At 39.6% G+C, this 21205-nt stretch overlaps 1 protein-coding gene across 1 annotated transcript in view; it reads right to left on the bottom strand.

The window, feature by feature from the left end:
• The window catches only part of DEPDC5 (DEP domain containing 5), a 45390-nt gene extending 24290 nt beyond the window's left edge, over positions 1-21100 (bottom strand). Inside the window, exons 1-22 of the mRNA XM_026859935.1 lie at positions 20994-21100; positions 20260-20306; positions 19696-19781; positions 18833-18916; positions 18260-18309; positions 17653-17722; positions 17232-17310; positions 16247-16308; positions 14739-14808; positions 14274-14346; positions 13438-13541; positions 13027-13101; positions 12035-12169; positions 11491-11552; positions 11310-11383; positions 10090-10159; positions 9545-9581; positions 8689-8809; positions 7362-7585; positions 5617-5820; positions 4981-5116; positions 3178-3275 (exon numbers count right to left, since the gene is read on the bottom strand). Coding sequence (XP_026715736.1) covers positions 3178-3275; positions 4981-5116; positions 5617-5820; positions 7362-7585; positions 8689-8809; positions 9545-9581; positions 10090-10159; positions 11310-11383; positions 11491-11552; positions 12035-12169; positions 13027-13101; positions 13438-13541; positions 14274-14346; positions 14739-14808; positions 16247-16308; positions 17232-17310; positions 17653-17722; positions 18260-18309; positions 18833-18916; positions 19696-19781; positions 20260-20306; positions 20994-21100 — 2068 coding nt within the window. The remainder of the gene's footprint in view (positions 1-3177; positions 3276-4980; positions 5117-5616; positions 5821-7361; positions 7586-8688; positions 8810-9544; positions 9582-10089; positions 10160-11309; positions 11384-11490; positions 11553-12034; positions 12170-13026; positions 13102-13437; positions 13542-14273; positions 14347-14738; positions 14809-16246; positions 16309-17231; positions 17311-17652; positions 17723-18259; positions 18310-18832; positions 18917-19695; positions 19782-20259; positions 20307-20993) is intronic.
• Between the last annotated feature and the right edge of the window lie 105 nt (positions 21101-21205).

Here is a 21205-nt window from a genome sequence, read left to right as displayed (position 1 = left end):
GGGGGGGGGGGAAGAGATCTGTGATGAAATTCAAACGTCTCATTAGAAGTGTTCAGTTGCTAAAAACCAAGCAAAAACAACCTCTCCAAAATGGTGAAATACATCTTGAAAAGTAGATGCCATAAAAAAGCAAATTAAAAAAGTCACCTGTAATCATTTAGCTTGCTAATCTCAAAGTCTCAGCTGCTAAGTACTTTTAAATACATTCAGTACCCCAAACCAGAATCATTTTATTGGTTTCTCATTTTATGAACAACGGATAAGTTAAGAGTAAGAATGTAATAGAACACAGGAGCAGCAAGAATGGAAATTATAACAGACTTTCACCTGGTGGGAGAACCCATATATAAGATTCTAATTATCTAAGACTCTAAATAGTCTCAATAATTTATGAAAATTGTGATACAGATTTACTCCAATTTCAACATTTTTAGGCATAAACTACCAGTACACATTTCATCTCTCTGCCAGGAGGTGGGAAGGAAACAAGACAGGTGATCTTCTTGATTCAGGAAATACAAGCTACCTCTTTATCCCCTGTCAGGCTAAAAATTTGAAAAATATTAATTAAGCCTTTAGTGCCCCTAAATAGGTCCAATATATTAATTACAGATTGTTTAAAACTACCACGTTCTGAAAAGGCAGCAACTTCCATTATGTTTCAACCTGTAAGATATACCTTGGTCCATACTTCACTAAAAGAATAGTAAGGAAGTTTTTATTCCTTGTGAAAGGAGATAAAATGATAGCTGTAAAAGAGATACTAAATTTTTGAGCAAAATTCAGTTTATTCAGTTTATACTAACCAAAATAAAGACTAATAAAGGACTTAAGACTAATGAAAATTTATATTTAGTTTTGATTAGGACTTAAGACACTATGATTTTTCTTCCTGTCAAATAGATTCATTTAAGCAGCCTATGAACCTGAAAAACTGAGAATCTAAAACTACAGCTCAGTGGACACTAAGCCGACATGATGCTATGGTACCCCCTGACCAATTCTTCCTAGTCCCCATTTCACATCTGTCTGCTGTATTTGCATCAATATTTGTGTAGTTTCAGTGAAACAATCCACACAGCAAAGAGAAATCTCAGTTACTCTTCATTTGGATTTGATTTTTTAATTTGAACCCTGAGCTGGTTCACCACTGTTGCTGTATAAACAGCTGTTGTGGCACATGAGAGGAAACAAGCAGCTAAGGAGACAAGAAAAACTCCTGCCTTAAAAGGCATTTATCAAAACACAAATTTCAGGAAGCCTCCAAACATTTAAAAGGAGCCATATTTATAAAAGTAGCTTATGTAGATTTATCGAGGAAATTGATACCAACATCATAACTGTTACTCTGAATAGCATTTACTAGCAGAAAGGATGGTTATCTGCTTCCATCATGATGCCAGCAAAACAGTAGAGGAGCTGGCTCAAATTGGCATTCATCTTTCACCAACTCCGCTGATGCCATCTGCCATCTAGTTAGGGAATTGCAACAAGATTTATTCCTTCTGAACTATCATCTACCATCTGCTGGACAATAGAGGCAACATACTAAATGTCAATGTAAATAAATGGTGTAATTTTTCACTGTGAAGCCCATGTTGCAGCAAAACATGCTGTAGGCAGCAGAGGAGAACCAGATGCACTGAGAAATCATATTTTGGGAAATTGGAAAAAAAAACCACAACACTATTTTATTTCATAGGTGACTCAAACCATAAGGGAGAAATATAAGTCAAATCACAGTGTGGCAGCTACAGATGGCTGAGGGCGTTTAGTCAGGGAAGGTGCTCATAACGACTTTCACAAAGACAGACAGATTAACTTCCACCACATACATGATTTATATCCAATCTACACACGCAATAGACTTTTATAAAATGCAAGCATGCTTATTGCCAGGATTGCTGCATCTACGTTGTGCAAATTGTATCCAGCAGCTGAAATGCAGTTTAGCAAATGCAAGAACAAAGTCTATCTGGAAGGCAGACAAAAAAAAAGGAAAGCAAGAAAATGAAATGTGTTCAGATGAAATTCACAGAAGGAAACAGAACAAAATCACTTTCAATACATCTACGTGAACACAAAACAAGAGAGACACAAGAAAATTAAGTCTGCTAACTTCTTTATGGCTCTTCAAGGTATGAGCATAGGGGAAAACAATTGTTTTCGTCCAAATGTAATTCAGTAAGGTGATTTTTAATTTCTTAAAAAACCTTTAAATTGGTTTTGAAAAAAGAACAGAAGTCTTGAAGCTATAGTCCAAAAGATCAAATTTTTTTTTTCCATGTGCCTATCTAAAAAGCAGGTCCATAAAATCAGAAGGTAGGTTGCAAAAAAACAGACAACACAACACAATGCTTAGTGTGTCACGTTGTTCCACTTACAGGATTCAAAAGAAATGTTGAGGATTTCCACTAATTCAGGTGTCTGGGTAAGGTAAGAAAGAGAGTGCTAATCTTGAACTGAAAGTACAGACACGTGTCTTCTCTCAAAAATGTGATGAAATACTTTGGGCCATGTGAATAACATTTAGTATAAGCAGCACCATGTTCAAAATGCTTATAATCTGGAGAAAATGTCTTTTCTAGATAATGACAAGAAATGCTAGAAAACACCTAATCCCAGAATTTACCACACACAATAAACCCGCTTTTTTACAGTTTGTTTCAGAACCATCAAACTTTATTCTTTCCATCAACTTGTATACGTAAAATATATATATATTCAAACAAGTTACTTAATCCAAAGGGTGACACTTTAAGGCAACCCCACCCAGAAAAAAAGTGTTCCGAACACCACCAGTGCATATTTAGTTATTTTTTTGCATCTGAGCATCAGTGCTTTGTTGTTATAGAACAAAGCAACTGCCTGGGAGCTTATCATATGTAAACAACGAGCATCTTTCTGTAGTAAAGTTTCTAATACCTAGAAAGTAGAGACCTATTAAACAAAACAAAAAAAAAAAAACAACAAACCAACCAGAAAACTACCACACACCAAGAAGTCCAAGTAAGAGCATTAACAGATCACTCAGATTTGAAAACTTTTTCCATTATTAATTCTTTCTGGTCTTGCCTGGTCCACCCACCTTTCATGACTTGTGGCTCTACTACTTTGTCCCTGTTAATAAGGAAGGGCCTTCTCTCCCAGCTCTATGCTCTATCACTGCTGTGTTACCTGCACCGTTGTTGCCAGCCAGCCCATTAGAGTACTCCTCTGTTCCACTGAAGCTCAGGAAAGAGGCACTGTCACCCGGATGCCGAGAGCTGATATGTCTACAGAAAAACAAAACAACCTGTATTACACAAACTTCTCTCTCATGCCATTCCTTGCTTTTATCAAGAGCTGATACAACACATAACAGGTGATCAGGCTGCTGCCTCAGCTGAGCCAGCAGTGAAACCAGGCTCTTAATGATGCTTGCATCATGGTAACAGGCACAAAAGCAGCACAGAGAAGGTTGTAACAATATTCCATATCTGTCCATACTGTTTGTTCTTCGCCTCTAGCAATAACCAGTGCACTGTCTTTACAGGACAGTGTAGAACCAGTTACTCATACACCTCCATGGAGAGAAATAAAACTTAGCTAGTTATTTACAGATCTGATTTCATGGTCTATAAAACCAACACTCCAGACTGAGCAAATTGCTTTGGATGAGTATGTCACCCACAGAGATGACAGAGAGATCCAGAAAAAGAATTATCAAGAATATGACACAAGAGATTGGCATTAATGACAAGATAATTTAGCACACTAGAAAGTACTTGTGAAGTAATAAAAAGGCAAATTTTTTTCTTTTTTCTTTTTTTTTTTTAAAGTCAAACCAGGGAACAAATTTGGTGAGGATGATGTAATATTAAAATTATGCAACACAGAAAGAGATAAGAGTATTATAAAGGACAATACAAAGTATAAGATAGAACAACAATTTCCATAGAAAAGGAAGAAAAAAACAGAACGTGAAATAATAATTAGGCAGTGCAATTTCCTGAAGGACTGATGAAGATAGCAGGAAAAATCCTATAAAAATTTAAAAAGCAGAGAATATCATCAGTGTCCTCACTCACCCTGAACATTCAGAAACAGTATGTAACATGAATTTCTAGAAGCATGCCATAGGAAAGAAACACACAGCAGCAAAGATACCAAAGTTAATGATGAAAGAAACAAACTTAGTGGCAATTCTGAAGTTGCCTAAACTACTAAAATGTTTTTGGTAAACAACATTTAATGATGAGTGAAAAAACACAGACAGAATCTTTTCAATACAAGAATAATCAGATAAAAACAGGTAAGACAGTATTTGGAGACTGGAGAACATGGCTTAGGTGAAGTGAACGATCTAATTTAGCTCTCTAAAAACAGCCTCCCTGCAACCATGCTACATCCAGTAACACTGGGATCTTTCTTGCTTCTCAGAGCCAACAATCAATATAAGCTCCCAACACTGACCAAAGCTGCTTTTGAGAAGAAAACTAGTTTATGAACACAGGTCCTTTCGTTCACAATCCATCCCTGATGTTTGCATACTTGTTATCAGCGTGGGGAGGGCAGGACTGAATGGATAGCACTCTCAACACTTACTGTGAGGCAAAGCTATGCCCTGTGCTAAAATAATGTTCTATTCTGGGATGAAGGTGACAGTTATTGGGATAGTAAGTAAAGAATTAAAGAGACAGGCTTTTATAAGGCAATTTTGAACAAATTCATGAATGATGCATTGTTCTGGTCATGCATTGCAAACCCTCTGTGATAAACTACCACCTACCCCAAATTAGGGCAGGTAAACCATCTCCAGCCTTGACAAAAGAGCTTTATATCTGAAACAAAAGTATATACTACATACGAGGCATTGACACAACATATTATTAAACTTAAAGATCACAGCCTATAACTGCCTGGCTGTAACTTACATAAAATTTTAAGGAGAAGGCATGCTCATGCAAAGTCTACACAGACGGATCCTAAGGACCTCACCTGCCAGTTGCCTCATGGTAAGCCAGCTCCAGCAGCTCAGCAGAGGAATGTGTCAGATCCTGCTGCCCATTGCCCTGCATTTCTGCCATATTCTGACGGGTTTGATGATGGATCTGGATAGCTTCTCCTGATGGACCTACACAGTTACAGTTTGATCATTATCACCACAGCTGCACTGATTCCTCAGTTGCTCGTACCCTCCTATAAACAACACAGGCAATGCTAACTAATGGAAATTAAGAAGCCATGTTTATGAAATCTTCAGACTTGAACCTCTGGAACATTCTCTGGAGAAGCAGAATACTCTTTTAAACATTTTGGAGGGCCTACTTACAAGGTGCTAAACAAACAGAACAATTCAGCATCTGAAAGTCAACCTTAATTATAGTTATGATTCACTTCAACAAACTCCATCTCCTGTAAGACTGCTCCCACAGTACCTGATGCTGCAAGTTTGCCAACAGATGGTAATATTTTCAAAGAGAGGGTCTCTGATTTATCAAGGCTATGCACTTAGTTCAGCCTCTGTTACAGCGCAGAGTACTTCAAGACGCCACAGTTCACACTGGTTCTGTCATGCTAATGCTTGGACAATGGAAAAAGTAACAGCAACCTAATATGCTATGAAACACTTACCCACAGGAAAGGTGTGCATCCAGCGCCGCCTGTTAGATGTAAGCTTCATGGGCATGCGGGATGGGGCAAACGGGTTTATCAGTGCTCGCTGGGGGGTGTATCCCCCAGGCCGAACGTGCAGCATGGACTCTGCACTGCCAACATGGAACCTCCCAGGGGCACTGGAGTCACGTTGCTGAGACTCCAGCATGTTCTCAAGGACATCTAGAAAACACAACAGAGCCCAAACAAAAGAGAATTAACTGTCTTGGGATATAAAAATTCTTCAAGGTAAGTGGGAATATGGAGAGCTGAGGAGTAGGCAGAGAGAGAAGCTGAAAGTCATTTCAATCCAGTCTGCAAGTTACAACATAAGCAAGAATCCAGACAAGAAAGAATACTATTTCATCTGCCATTATGGCATTGCCGTATTCTGTGTCACTTCATACTAAATGAAGTTATAAAGAAACCACTTGCTAAGTCAACTATGAAAAATTAATCAGAACTTTGAGAATTCCTGGGAAATCCAGAGACTGACACACCAGAAACTTCAGGACAAGTACCAAAGACATTGCAGAAGCTACAACTGAGCAACACATGCCTTTGTTGTTAACAGATTTGACCACTGAAATAAGGGATTACTTCCAGAAGACAGGGGACACAATCTCAGCAAGCTAGCAGTTAGCCATTGCTATTCAATGTAGGACAGAAGTGCAGTTATTTAGAAATTGGAGAGAGAAATAAACCAGATGACTGAGTAGCAATTACTCTGTTCAACAAATCTGAAAGAGGAGGAAGGGTCTCATTTACCACTTTACACTCCCAACTAGAACATGTGAAAAAGGACAATTTTTCTGACTCTTCTCTCCCTGCCAGTCCTATTCCACTCACATCCCCATCCAGTTGCACACCTTCAGCTGGGTCAAAAGACTATCCTTCTAATAACGGAATAATAGAAATACCAGAAAACCCCAGTGTATATTAACAGACAGCAGGGGAAAACATGAAAGGTAAACTTAATGTGAAGTACACTGTGTGACAGCAGTTCCACACCAGTAAATCCAATTCCTCTAACAGGATAAATATGGTATCAGATGTCACACAGAATGACATGAAAAAAAAAACAAAACCATAGAGCCTTCAAGGACAGAATTTTACAGATCAAGCAATTGTATGAGGAATACAATTTACCCAGAAATGAGTTCAGTTTGTGAAAGATACCATATACTGTCTGAGAACAAAATTAAATTGGAAGGAAAAAAGGATACTGCCAGTACTACTAACAGACCAAGATAGCTCAGCAGTACACTGTCAGAAGGAAAGATCCAGAAAGTGACTCTTAATGACAAGTCTCCATAGAGAGAAGTTATAAGCAGGGACCCCCCAGGGCTCACTACTACGGCCAGTTCTCATTTGACAGATTATAGGTGACCTGGATAATAAGAAGTTACTTGTGTATGTCCACATTTGCAGGAAGACACAGGAGAATAGTCAAATATTAAAGATGACAATAGACAAGGGAAAAGAGCAAATCAGTGTCAGGACACTTCAATTTAGGACAAGCCAATAAAAAAAAGCAATGGAATGGGACACAGATAAAGGGAGAATGCACACCCAGCCATAGATGGAGCTGCAGAAAAGGTGCACCAGGAAAGCTAATGCAAGCACCACCTCCCCTGTGCTGGCCTCACAGAGGCCAACACAAACTTCCATCTCCTCTCTCCCCTCTCACACCTAAAGTACTTTCCCATCTGCCTTCGGCTGACCTCTGGTGCTGGTATAGCCCAAAGAGCTGCTGACTTCACACTGGTGCAGGTGAGGCCGTGGGATCATCAGGATGTTGGAGATCTTGCCCAGTGAGCTGTCATCAGAAGCCTGGCTCCTCACCTCCTCTGGGGGCAGCGTGCGGCTCTGCAGAGAGGGGCTGCAGGAGACGTCATAGGAACTAGAGCTCTTTCTGGTACGACTTTCTCTCTCCCTCACAGACCTGCTGAAAATAAACAGACACATCCAGTGATAAGAAAAACAGTTATTTTTCTTAATTAAATTACCCAGATTAATTTCTGGGTTATCCAGGGGCCTGCACACGCCCAAGTCATGTAAGAAACTCAATACTCAATAGGTAAGCTCAAGAAGAGGACCATGGGGAAACTATCACTATTTTTTTGACTATGTGGGTACTATATCCTTTTGCACATCACACAACAGAACAAAACACTAAAATGCTTTCAGCACAATGGCTGTAAAAAGAGCATGCTTGACTCTTTTTGCAATTCTACAGACACCACACCAAGCTGGTAATACAGATGTGGTCTAGAAGATACCAGACCTGCAGCTACAATGCAAGGAACACATAGCTCCAGCAAAGCTACTTGCAATGATTAACTACATTAAACTGTACTGGCATCTTCCAACATGGACTTCTACAAGCTGCTTATATGAATAAGTGAGTCTGCATGCACAGCTTCCTCAGATTCAGGCAATACTACTGAAAGAAGGAAAACAAAAAAATACTTCAAAACTAGCTCATCAATCCCATATTCCTGAAAAAGCACTAAAATTTATAGGCTGTTCAGTTAATTTGGCCAGAACCTGAGAACTGAGACCTTCTCAGATGAAAGGCCATGGAATAATTGAGAATCCATGCTCAACTTCTCTGTTTCTTCTCTCTTTTAGGAAGGCTTAATTTTCAGGGAAGATTCCCCACCACTCTACATTCAGCACCAGTTATGAAGCAGTGCATCAAACTAATGCTAGTTCTACAACTTGTGCAAGTCTACTGTACAAGTACTTTCTTACCCAGCTTGCAAAACCTGCTAAGAACTTAGCAAGGGAGACTAGCTTCATTCTACTTCAGACAAAATTAAAGATGTAAGGAAAAAGTATGTTTATGCCTCTACCTAGATCCCACACACTATTTCAGAAGTAAAATACTGGACAACGAGCCATAAATACTAGCTACAGATAAAGCTTTCTGTTCAATTGTGGGCATGGGGAGCTTAATTCTCCTTGTATTTCTCGAAACATTTTATACATCAAGAAATACACCATAACATGGCTACTCTAGAACTAGTACACTCATAAGTCTCTTACCTGAAAGTGGTACAGCGCTGGGCTCTGGATGGGCCCGGCAGTCTGAACACCTGGGCATCATAGCCATCATAATCTACCTGGATAGGCAGGGCATTCTCTGCATCCTTTGGAGCCCCTAATGCTGAAACAAAAATATAGCACTGAAACCTCTTTCAAGAATGTTCAAGATCTGCAAGTTGGAAATATCCAACTTTCACCATTAAGAAAACTAACTATTCCGAAAGAAACCACACACGAAAGTCTCATGAGCAGAACAGATGGAGCAGCTCAATTATCAAGGTTGGTATCTGTGACTCAGGGTTGCTGAGGCTCCAGTATCTTACCCCCATCTATCCAAGTAACCAACAAATCAATCCTTGTATGAACAGGTGCCTCAAGTTCCCTCATGAGGGAACTGCACATTTTAAAGCACCTTTGACAGACTGGAGAGTGTTAATTACAGAATGTACACCTTCCTGAAACGAGGTGGTATTAGAAGAATGCAGGCTTCTCCCACTGTGATTCTGTGGTCAGAGCACTGACAACATCTCAAGCCAGTGAATGTCCTCCTGTCCTAATCCCACAAACAGTACTGCTAACACACCAGCCTGATACCATCTGTTCCTCTGGCCAGGTAACAAGCAGCCAGGACAGATACTCCCCCCTCCACAACAGTTATCTGCCAAGAAGGCAACTGACACACGCACATTAACCTCCTGGATAACGACTAACTATGTGGTTTTGATAGTTTTCTGCAACAATCCTCCCTTTCTGCATCTCATCAGTAGTGTTTTTGCTGAAGTGTCACTGTCTTACTACAGCTGTTTGTTAGTCTGGGTGTCAGTGGGATAGATCATTCCAGAACAGAATTACTCACAGGCATCTCGGTTATTTTTTGCCTTCTCAGTCAGTGGCTGGAGGGTCCAAAGGAAGTGTGAAGTGACCAATAAAAAAAGAAAGAGACCAAGAGAAAAGACAGAGAGAAGGGAGACAGTCAGCATATTCTAAGGAAATATCCCCCAGTGTGATCAAGCATCAGATTTAAAGCTTATCCTGCTGACTCAGCGAGGCAGCCAGACCACTTCAGAAGTATTAAATACTGACACTTGGTCACAGACTTGTGTAAAAAACACATCTTTGTCAACACTTTTCTTCCTTTCCATGGAGTTCTTTGTAACAGAAAGAAACTCTGATTTTTATGGTAGCTAAAACATATCTCACCTAGTTTCATCCTAGAAAAGAAAGACCTACAAACTCATTCACAATCCCTTCAACAATCATTACAGCTTTGCCTTCACTGTACTTTAACACAGAAACTTAGTTACAGCTGCTGGAACACTTAATAGAAAGATTCTGATGCTTGGCTGAGAAAGGTATCTGACAAACTAGTAAGAAGAAAAGATAAATCAGAAAGACACTTACTTTTTTTCCTGCCAGCTTGATCCGTGGAGTGAAGCTGTTACACAGGAGCTGGCTTTTGGATGTGTAGAAACTGAAAGGAAAAACAGGGTGGCTCAGCTGTCTTCTAAGAACTGAACATAGTTGGTTAGCTACAGCAAACAGCCAGAATTTTAGCTAACTATTAGACAGAGAAAAGGGGGATACTTTTTTCTGCATAAGACAACCTATGGAAAATGCTGCCAGATGGTTAAATAAAGAGAAGCTACTCTTTCCCTAAAGCCCAACCTTTGATTCCCATACAGCCTTAGTCTAGACCACTTGTTCACATGCTTACACCTGCATTTCCCAGTCCAATTCCTCTTCTCCAGAAAGGTATCTGCTCTCATTGTCTATACAGTACCGTGCAGTTTTCACAACCCTCTCCCTAATTTACATGACAGTAATGACTCACATCAGCTGCTTGAAAACTACAGACCTCCTTATTCATTAAGATCTGCTTCTTGCTATCTGAATCTTTTAAATTCTGTCTTATTATAAGCCTTCAAACAACTGTTTCATCTATGGCAAAGATGAGATGCCTTCCAGCCACCTCAAAATACTGGGTACAAGCAACCTATGAATTGGTCAGGACGGTCAGTTAACGCATGCAGACAGAATGAGGTATTAAAAGAGAAAAATAAATAATCTTACAGCAGAACAAGAACTGAGGAGGTAGTTTTCATTCTGGGCCCTGATCTCTATGTGTAGGGAAAGAAGAGAATTATGGCACAGAATATTTAACAGAAAGCAGAACGGAAACCTACCACATCTTGAAGTGAAGCACTCTAACACTGAGCCTCAGTGCTTCCTGCAACTGTTTCAGCAGCTATCCACGTTATCTACATCTTCTCTACCCGTAACTGTTCATTTGGAATGTATTTTCTTTCACTAATAACTAATCCAGTTAAAATGACTGTATTTTTTGTTTAGCTTCCCGACTTCCTTTTGAGCATAACTAAAGGCTAGAACTAAGTTAGGAGGAAAGAGAGCTTAAGATCAAGACCTGGTCCTCTGCAAATTGCCTGTCATCTCTGGTATGTTGCATTAATGCCCAGAGTTCTGCAAGAACAGTTGTAATATATGTCTTTGTTTCACAAGGAGAGCAGAGGAAATTAACAATGAATGAAGAAAGAGAATTCGACAGATTATAAAGAGGAAAGCAAACCAGAAGTGTTTAGCAAAGGCTGATAGAGTTCACCTACCTATGGTTTATCCAGTGTGGAATATTGTAGTCATCACCCAGTCTGGAATCACCAGGTCCACAGCGATTATGGAGCTGTAAGAGTAATTCAGCAGCATAGCAACTAGCTGTGTCTAGCTAGTCACAAAATGAGTTAACATTTCTAGTAGAAGCAGAGAGAAGGGAAAAGAAGTATGCATTACCTTAAAGAGTGGTACAGCATGCAGTGGTTGTTCTCCCATGCATACCAAGTCCACACCTATCCCTGTAAACAAAGAACAGCAGGGTTCAGCTATCTACCAAGCAGGACTGATACACCAAGACAAAAGAGATCATCAAGTTGAACTGAAGGCCCAATCTGTATTCATATCAGATTGTAAGATGTAATTATACTGAAAATGGTAGTTAATAGTCCCGTGCTATGGTTACAAACCAACAGTGCCAGTGGGGATAGAAGAAATGTTTCTTCTAAACTAATACAAGTCATGCAAGATTATCCTTTAGGGGAAAGGTCTGCATGGATAGATGAACTTCTCTATGACAAACAAAAGAAATTAAATGCCTGTAAATTCTCTAAAAATCTGCCCATTTCAACACAAAGTGTGGAGACACAAGTCTTCCAGCTGTAACCCCTCTTCCCAGAGTACACAAGTTATAGATACCTTTTCATATCAAGAAATGGCTAGAGCTTTTCCAGCTATACCTGTTTGCCTTCATAAAGATCGCACAGTATCCCTAGTTACTTACCATTGTCTATCATCCGCTGCTTGGTTAGAATCATAAGGAGCCGATCAACTTCAAATACACCCACACCAGGTGTGATAACCACTGACATCTGACCAGTCCGATCAAAGTTCCGGTTTATGTAATGCTTGTCAAACACTAAGAGAAAGAATTAGGGAATACTTTAAAAGAAAAAAGACACTGGATGGGTTTTTTTTCAGAGCAAGGGAGGTGACACTCTATTAACAGTGGTATTAAACAGGTTTTCATAAAGCACATGCAAGCATGAGAGGGGCTTGTACATAGCCTTATCCAACCAATAAATGTTAATAAACCTACAGGAGAGAGAAGAGTTAGGGCAGAAGAGAAGATGGGAACCAGATACATAAAAAGGAATCTTTTTCTCATATGCTTAGTGTTTCCTTTATAATATCACCAAACAACCCCCCTAAAAAACAACAAACCAACCAAAAGTTGGTTACCCCCAACAAGGTAAAGTCCATTACTAATAATTTTAAATAACATCCCATGCTCCCACCCATGGGAGTAACAAGACAGCCATTAAGGTGACAGAACGATATCTGATGTATAGAATCACCAACAGTAGATCTCTGGAGAGTCCTTCCAGCCCATCAAATCTATCTTCCTGCTAAAAAAGATGGATCAGCTTCACCTAAATCACATTTTGAAATGCTTCCATAATTTAAAATTCCAACTTCTATTCCAAAAGGATCTCGTATAGATACACAGCTAGAAGAAAATGTTTTAACCTAACAAGGCCCTGTAAATGGTTCCTGAAGTCTGAGATACCCAATACTCAGTTATTTGAGAGCCCCTGATTTTCCAGAGACACACAAGACAATTTGTTCTGAGGCTGAAAATGGTAAGTTAACCATCTAATATTCCCCTCCTCTTCCCAGTGTTAAGGAACAGGCAACAGAAGTCTACAGCCATTTATTGGCAGTTGCTTTAATGGTTCTTCCCCTGTAAATCTGTATCCATTGTTCATAACTTACCATTGAATGAAAGATTTATGGCCTCCAGGTAGTTCCCTTGTGCCGAGGTAGAATTGTAACCTGGAGGAAAGCCATCTGGACAAGCGTTCATAAGGAAAAAAAATTTAAAATTATTATCTCTGTATAAACTAGCTTTTTAAAATAATAATAAAAATAAAAATTAAAAAAAAAACACAACAAAAAAACAAAAAAAAAAATCCCCACTCTGTATTAGTAGTAAATCCTATCACTCCAACAATTACAGGCAAAATTGGTATCGGTATGTCTGACAAAGACCCAAGCAAAATAGCCCAGCCAGGGGAAGACTAAGTAGTATAATGCCAGAATTCAACTGAAACTAGTTGAAGAGGGGGGGAAAAAAAAGGAGGAGAGAGAAAAGGGTAAAAGCATGGGAAAGGCAGATTCTTGTACCTGCTTGCTCTAGTCGTACCAACACAGGATACTGGATGAAAAGCTTTTTAATGGTCACAAGCAATGAGGTCCACTCTTCTCGTCTCTCATTTTGAACTACAACTCTAGAAAGAGCACAACTTAATGAGCACCATGAAAAGAGGCTATGAAAAGGAAGTGAGAAGGGATGAACAAACTATAGAAAAAGGAATGCACAAAGGTGAGTGTTTCTTCCCTCTGCTAGGCAGCACATTAGAACTACTGAATACCTGTAGCAGTCACTAAGGTGTAGATGCACACACAAATCTGGACACGTCCCCAGACAGAATAATCTCTTGCTTCTAAATGATTGATCAACATTATATGTTAAACAGTATCACTGTTCTGCAAAGCAGTAAGATCGTTAACAAGTCCAAGTTCAGAATTAAATGACAGCTTTGACAGCTTCATCTGCTGTGACCATGAGCCAAAGAGGTCCAGTACCCAACTGGGAACACTTGTTGTGTCAGCAATGGTATCATCTATTCTTCAACTGCTCAAGAAGGTAAAGATCTGAAAAACAGCCAAGCCTTATGCAACAACTACTCCCAACACTATGGAACTTTTAAGTTTACTGGAAATTCCAGTAGAGCGCAGACAACACAATGTTCACAAGCACGCGGAAGACTGACAGCAATTACGGGTGGTGAGCACTCACAGATGGAGTGAGGACTACTCAGCAATTTGCTGCCAGTTTCAGACATAGACACTTTTCAATCTTAATTCCTTGCAAGGTCCTATGGTTAATAACATGATCTTCTGCACACGGGTTGCACATATACTGGGAGACAAGAGGTGAAAGTGGGGGGAGGACATACTTGTAAAAATCTTCATAAAATCTTCCCTCATGATCCTGCCGAATTGATGCACGATGCGTTTCAGGAAACTCATCTGAAACAGAAGCAAAAGCACATATTATCCTATGCTCTCATACAGAAATGACTCATCTTTTCTAGTAAGGAGCTGTTATTTCCATTAAAAAAAAAAAAAAAACCAACACCAACTTTGAGAAATATCAGATCTCCTACACACTATTAAAATTGCTTTTAAAACAATATGACAGCTTGAATACAATGAGGAAAATTTTCCCTATATTCTATGTAAGGCTTTGACTGCAGTACTTCCATAAGAATGGCTGTGTATCCTCTGTGCTTGGTAGGGAATACTCTGGACATGGGCATAAAAAAAATAGGGGAAAAAGTCACTGGCAGCCTGTGACCAATTTTCAAGAGAGAAGGAGATAGGTTTAAAAACAGAAACATGAAAATACAAAATTTACATACCTATAGATTTTGCTTCATAAAATGTTCTAGAAAACAGAACCACTGTCACTTCATGGCTGCAATTCTTCTCCTGCCCAGGAAGAACAGATGAAAAAAAGAAAACCTTGAGGGTCACATTCAGTAGAAAACTGTATATACACATATAGTAACATGCTCTTTCCCCTCACACCTAGGACCAAAGGTGACTAGAAAAAGGTAGACTGCTGTATTAATATATCTGCATGAGTGCTGCATACGCCTCTATGATATAACATAATGGTCTGTCCTGTCCAGATTCTGTGCTTCTAAGGCTGTATCACATTTAACAGGAGCACTAGCACTCTCCACTAGTCTCTAAAGAAACATCTCTTTGTAGTTGCCAAGATACAAGATTTTTATTTTAAAAATACAGAAAATTGACTCAATTTGTCTATACATACTCATGGCAATTTGATATTCTTATTTGTTACTGCTTAGCGAGATGCCCCTAACAATTCCAGCGAAATAAAAAAATTAAAACTTCACTAAACAGTTACAGTGCTAATGCATGCAATGGAATTAAGCTGTGAAGAGTGCACTGGCCATTCCCCTCGAACGGAAAAGCCTGAAAAGCCCCAGGAGCTCCAGCGTCACTCAGGCCCATGTCTGACACATTATAGTAGTACTCAAAGCAAACCAGGCATTTCACAGACATGTCACGTAGGGCTCCTAACGACTCTCCAATGGACAAAAAGCACAATGAAAAGGAGCCCACTCTGTTGGGCATGCTCCTGCTCTCCTTCATTTGGGACCATCACGGGCTGTACTATACATAGATGATACACATTTAGGATTTCTGACTCTTTTGCCTTGTCTAGCTACTCCTCCAATTTAGGTTGCAGATTTTATATATGCCTTTTTTTGAGTACTGATATGGTTCTCTTGTCAGCGGAAGCCTGCTGCACGACTGCTAGCAGCAGTTGTACCTGGCTCTGAGCCAGATCATGCACTGAGACAGGAGATAGCTCTGGGTTGTTCAGCCATAAGAGGTAGTGAGGCTTTATTTTTGAAGCAATTCATTTTCAAGAACCTTGCGTTTTATCATCAGCCCATATACTACAAACTGGAACCCCTCCATGCTAAAAGATAGCAGCACTAAACAGATTACACACTGCACCAGGGAAATATTTGGAACTGAGTCCTGGAACAAATAAAATTGTGTAAAACAGACTTGTGCATTACTGCACAAGCACAACCAACCATATTACACATTTAGTGACTTTAGTTCAGTCAAAGCCTCAACACAAATCATATGATACCAACACAGCAAACACAACAGATCAGTATCGGGGTCAGTCAGCACATATATGATTTAATGTAGACCTGCAGTAATGACTCTTTTGACACCCAGGAGCCACCTCTCATAGTCCTGTAAATCTTAGCACTGTCTGACTCAGCCTGGGTCTTCCTCAAACCGGCACATCAATGGGCTCATTAAGATGGCATTGACTTGTTCTTTCAAAACAGGATGAACTCAATCAGCTACTTACCTTCCATTTTGTGAAAAGGTCAGCAAGGAAACCGTTCACAGCTTTCTCAAAATATAGGTCCCCTGCAAAGTAAACATCTCCAAAGCATCAAATAACAGCAGTTACTTCAACTATGGGGTATATTTAACCCTGACATTCTAGGACAATTTCATTAGAATCAGAGCAGCTGTATGCATAATGAAAGCTAGTATCAATAAAGCAAAGATGACAAAGATTTAAAAAGCATGACTGTTTCAGAGGAGGTAAACAAGACTTACTGTTAAAAGGATCTGACCTGTAAATTCAGTTTTCCAACACATTCGCAGCATGCTGGGAAAGCATCTGTACTATCTTTTAGGCATAGTATGCACAACTGATCCCCTGCTCAGTTTTGAATAGCTGCCCACTTACATATGCCTTAACACATGGTCAAAGGAAGTGGTAAGATGTTTACTAAAGAATTAAGCCAGAAAAAAACCCAGGACAATGACACAGAGAAGTGACTCATTCTTAATGCCTGAAGTTTCAATACTTCTAGCTGATTCTACCTGGGCTAAGGCAGGGTATTTGCTTCCTCACTAAGCCAAAGTCAAGAGAAATCTAAAACATCAAGGTCCTCTTTGCACAGGACTTCTACGCATTTCTGGTTTCAGCACTCACACAGGCTTGCACCTACGCTCATCACCAAATGTTCATATCCACAGAAAACCTTTCCAAGGTTCATAGTCAAGTTGGCCCTTTGATTTCATCCCTGAGATAATGGTACCCAGGGCCTACAGTAGGGACATTAGATGGACTACCCAGGACACAGAAAAGTGTGGCACTGCAAGTAAAGATCTAAGAAGGCATCACAGCACACTTCAGAGCACTGCCTGGGCCAAAGGCAGGATATTTTAGCTCTCTAGTAGTGACAGAAATAAATAGTTGTGGCAGTTTTCTAGCCGCGGCAGAAAGGATAGCTGCTGCCATCCACATTCACAATCAGACAGGTCAGTTACCTACATACCATAAATATCAAAATCCCACATTTCACAGCTCATCTGGATAAAAATATAAACCATGGCAGAAGTGGAGCGGAAGACCACCTGCAAAAGAATGAAAGATCTTATTTAAAACAAGGTATATTCAGTAAAAGGCCCAAATGGAAAAAATTAACTACAGAGCAACTTATATGACTGTGCCCACTGCATCATAGGGAATCTCCCCTCTAACAAGTTGGCATTGCAACAGCCCATGTAACTCCTAGCGCTGCCAGCGCAGAAGAGTTGAAGTTTACCGATTACTATTTTCCTGAATTTATTGCCATTCTTCACCTTACAACACAGAAAATTAAAATGATCCACACAAATCTGCAAGTAAGAATTACAGGAACCCCGGCAAGCAAAGGAAAGGAAAAACTTCCTTTCCCCTGTTCCCTGAAATCTTACCCGGGTGTCCTCACTGATGTATCCACAAGTGACTTTCTCACTCTTTACCCACAGTTCACCTGCCTGAGCCCTGAAAGAAAGGAGTGTAGAATACTTGCTAAGCAGAGTGAATATGAATATTATAGACTCAATATCTGACCAAATAAGGAATGTACCAAAATCTGCATTCAAGGATGACTTTGAAGACAGAGTAGTTTATTTGGTTAAAACCTGATCTTTAATCCAAAAGATGTCAAACAGCCATTTCCCCCTGCATCTGCATATTTCCTTGTCCCTTTGTCATCTCAACAGCAACTGAAATGACTCTCATCTGAACTATGAATACATCTTGGGAAGGGCAGGGAAAATATTATCTTAAGAGGCGAAAGAAAAATTATTTGGCATTCATCAGAGGCAACAAGTGTGGCTGGCTGTCCTACTATTAATTTCTTCCACCCCAAATCAGACAGAAGCCTTCCCCCACCTCACAGTGCAGACAGAAATATGCAGAAGAGTAAAAGAACACTAAAACATGAAGGATTTTTCAGAGAAGATTCCCCAGTTGGCTACTATGGTCTCATTACTCTAAAGTCATAACTAACAGTAAGCCCTCAGAGGAGGCACTGACCTGATACCCGCAAATTCAACTTTTTGGGTGACATACGCACATGTGCTGACCTAAGAAAGAATAGTAAGGTGTTAAAAGAACAGTAGGCTCATAATAAGCAGACCAATTTACTAATTCACTGCACTTAGAAAAGCCAAAAACTGCACTTCAGAGATGCAGAAACAAAATATTCTAATAGTTGCTTATTAAGTGGTGCCCTCAGAGAGGGGATACTTCAGTGTGCTTCTACTTGAAAAACATCTGGATTCAATTCCTTCCAAATGTATTAAATCATTAAAATTCAGAACATAAGAAAAAAAATACCCTCTCAACGGCATTTTCAGGACCCAAGGCAGTAATCAACATTACAGCAATGAAGTAGGAAGTGACAGGATTATTTTTTTCTGCAACACATTTACATCCACTACTCTGACTCTGATGTACCACTTAAAGCAGAAGTTCCTCAGGAGGTGCTGATACTGGTCTTATCCTCAGTCTTCTGTATTTTGTAAACACTTATTTTCTTTGACAGCAAGCAAAGGAAAATAGACATAATCTCCTCCACCCTACACATAAGGACAGTAGAGGCCTTACCAAACTTTTCTTCAGTCGCCACATATCCCCGCGCCCAATATACTGATCTTTAAAGGTCAGCTCCACCAAGTCCAAGGTCACCTCCTGGGAAATGGAAAAAAAACAGTGCTTAGATTTTACTGGCTGTTTCCAAGTTGTGCCCTTCAATCTGTTCTTGTAAGAACCAAATGTTAGGGAGAGGGCTGTTCTAAAGCAAGTTAATACACCTAACAGATGGAAGATAAAAGTTCCATCAGAACAACTGCCACAGTTTTGCATGTACCTGCAACTACCATGAACTGCAAGACGCTGCACAATTTGACCAGAAAAAGGCCAAGTGCTAAAAGTCTCAGTGCAAATTGGAAGCACAAGTAAAGCAAATTATTCCCATTGTTCGTGACATTAAGGAAGCCTCATTTCCTGCTGATTTTTGTCTTCTGCTGAATGTAAGCTCTTTTGATAGTTGGGACATTTACAAGAGATGCCTCTCTTCCAAGGCTGCCTGGTGTCAAATAATGCAAATCCATGCCATGGGTCGTCTTCTGACTAGGCCACTTGCTGTTCCTCTTTACTCTGCCTGGTTATCCTGAGTTTATGGAATTTAAAGATATGCGAAATTTCTAAATTTCTATCAAGCTGTGTTGAAGCTGATCCACAGAGTTCAAAAAGAGAGTAGGGATGGTAGGGAGAGAAGAAAGAGACAGGTATCAAAAAAACAAATAGTTTAATTGCCCAAGCCTCATTTTCTTAGGAAAGAATACCTTTCAATAAAAAATTAAAAAATAAATCCCTTTTTTTCCAGTACTACTGTAGATGGAAATTTACAGGGCTCTGATTTGAGCTCAGTGAAGGGACAGATGGAAAAAAGTTGCAAAGCCACACACCTTTGGGTCAACGACATTCACATGGACATCCTGGTATGGCCGCAGCCGGAACACTTGTGCAACTGTCTGATCCACACTTATAGTTTCTGCCACAAAAATGAGAAAGGACAATAGAGAAGTGAACATCCCCAAAGGGTTTCAAGTGGTTTACAAGTATAAAAACAATACAGTGAGACTGTCATGAAACATTTAGGGCCTCAGCAAAAGACAACTTCTTGTAGTTATGGCCCAATTTAAGAGTCACTAAAATCAAAGCAGGCAAGATAAAGTCAAAGATTAGGCTGAATTAATTCCCATAGGTAGATATAAAGCTAGTCAGAGAATGCAGAAACAAAAACCTACTGCTAAAAAGACAATTTTGTTTAAACTATACCCTATATTACTCAACCAAAAGAAGATTTAAAATTGGTTATTCATTTTCTGATAAAATTATAATCCTTCCATTCCTAAAGAGACAAAGCATTGATTTTCTTACAAAGTTAAAATATACACATTAGTCAAGCACAGGTACAGCCCAATCACATAATCTTTGTCTATGATTTTACTATGTGCCCAGAGTTTTACCTTTCTGCAAATCTTCCTTAAGTGACTTCACCTGTAGAAGCAGAGGACTAGAATGCAAAACAGAAAAAAGGTAGACAAGTTGAGATACCAATAGTCTACTCTGGTAAATCACTCTCTCAAAACTCTTTAGTAACATGGAGCATCGGATAAGCTAAAGAGAAACATTAATATTCTGTAGAAAGCTTCATACATCATCCTCTCTGCCTGTCACCCTGTCCTGTTCTTTACACCCATTATAAGGTACTCTTTAGGTAAAGACGATACTGTGAAGGGGAAAGTCAGTCACACAGGAACTTCTCAGAACCTCATATAAGTATATTGCTACTTTTCAGATACAGGCTGCAGGATGAACAGCTTCATATAAGAAGGTTTAGGTTTTTTAGCTGACCAGGAAGTCTTAATTTTGCCTAGAATATACTATAGGATGGAAGAACAATCACTAGGTAACAGCAACTCTACGAAGAGGATAAAGACATTGTAGATTCTATATTCAGGTGCTACTTTACCCTATGAAAGGTCAGCAAACTAACACTAAACCAAAGAATTACATAAACTTTAAGGAAGAGCTCCTGCTACAGATATGCCCTTGACTTTTCTTCAGGCAGAAAAAAAAAATGCAACATCCTGAAGCAAAGTTACATCAGCTCTAAGAGTCTCTCACTCTAGAAGCTGCTGCACATGAACATGCCCTTTCAGTGCTATAACCACACCTGGCTGATAGTAAGAGAATTCACCTGTATTCATCATTGGGATGTGCAATTTCCACAACATCTCCCAGCTTGATTTGAAGAAATACTTTAGGATTCACCACCAGTTCATCATCTACAAGACAGAAGTGCATGAGGAAAACTGCAATGAACAGATACATACCAGACACAGATGCCTACATAGTCCAGGATTAACACGTCACCAATGTATTACATCCACTACATGACAGTGCCCCTGT

The sequence above is a fragment of the Athene cunicularia genome (assembly GCF_003259725.1).
Source record: "Athene cunicularia isolate RWA chromosome 15 unlocalized genomic scaffold, athCun1 chr15_part1, whole genome shotgun sequence".
NCBI classification, from domain to species: domain Eukaryota; kingdom Metazoa; phylum Chordata; class Aves; order Strigiformes; family Strigidae; genus Athene; species Athene cunicularia.
Note: the sequence above shows the minus strand (reverse complement) of the source record. Positions and strands in the feature narration are given on the sequence as shown.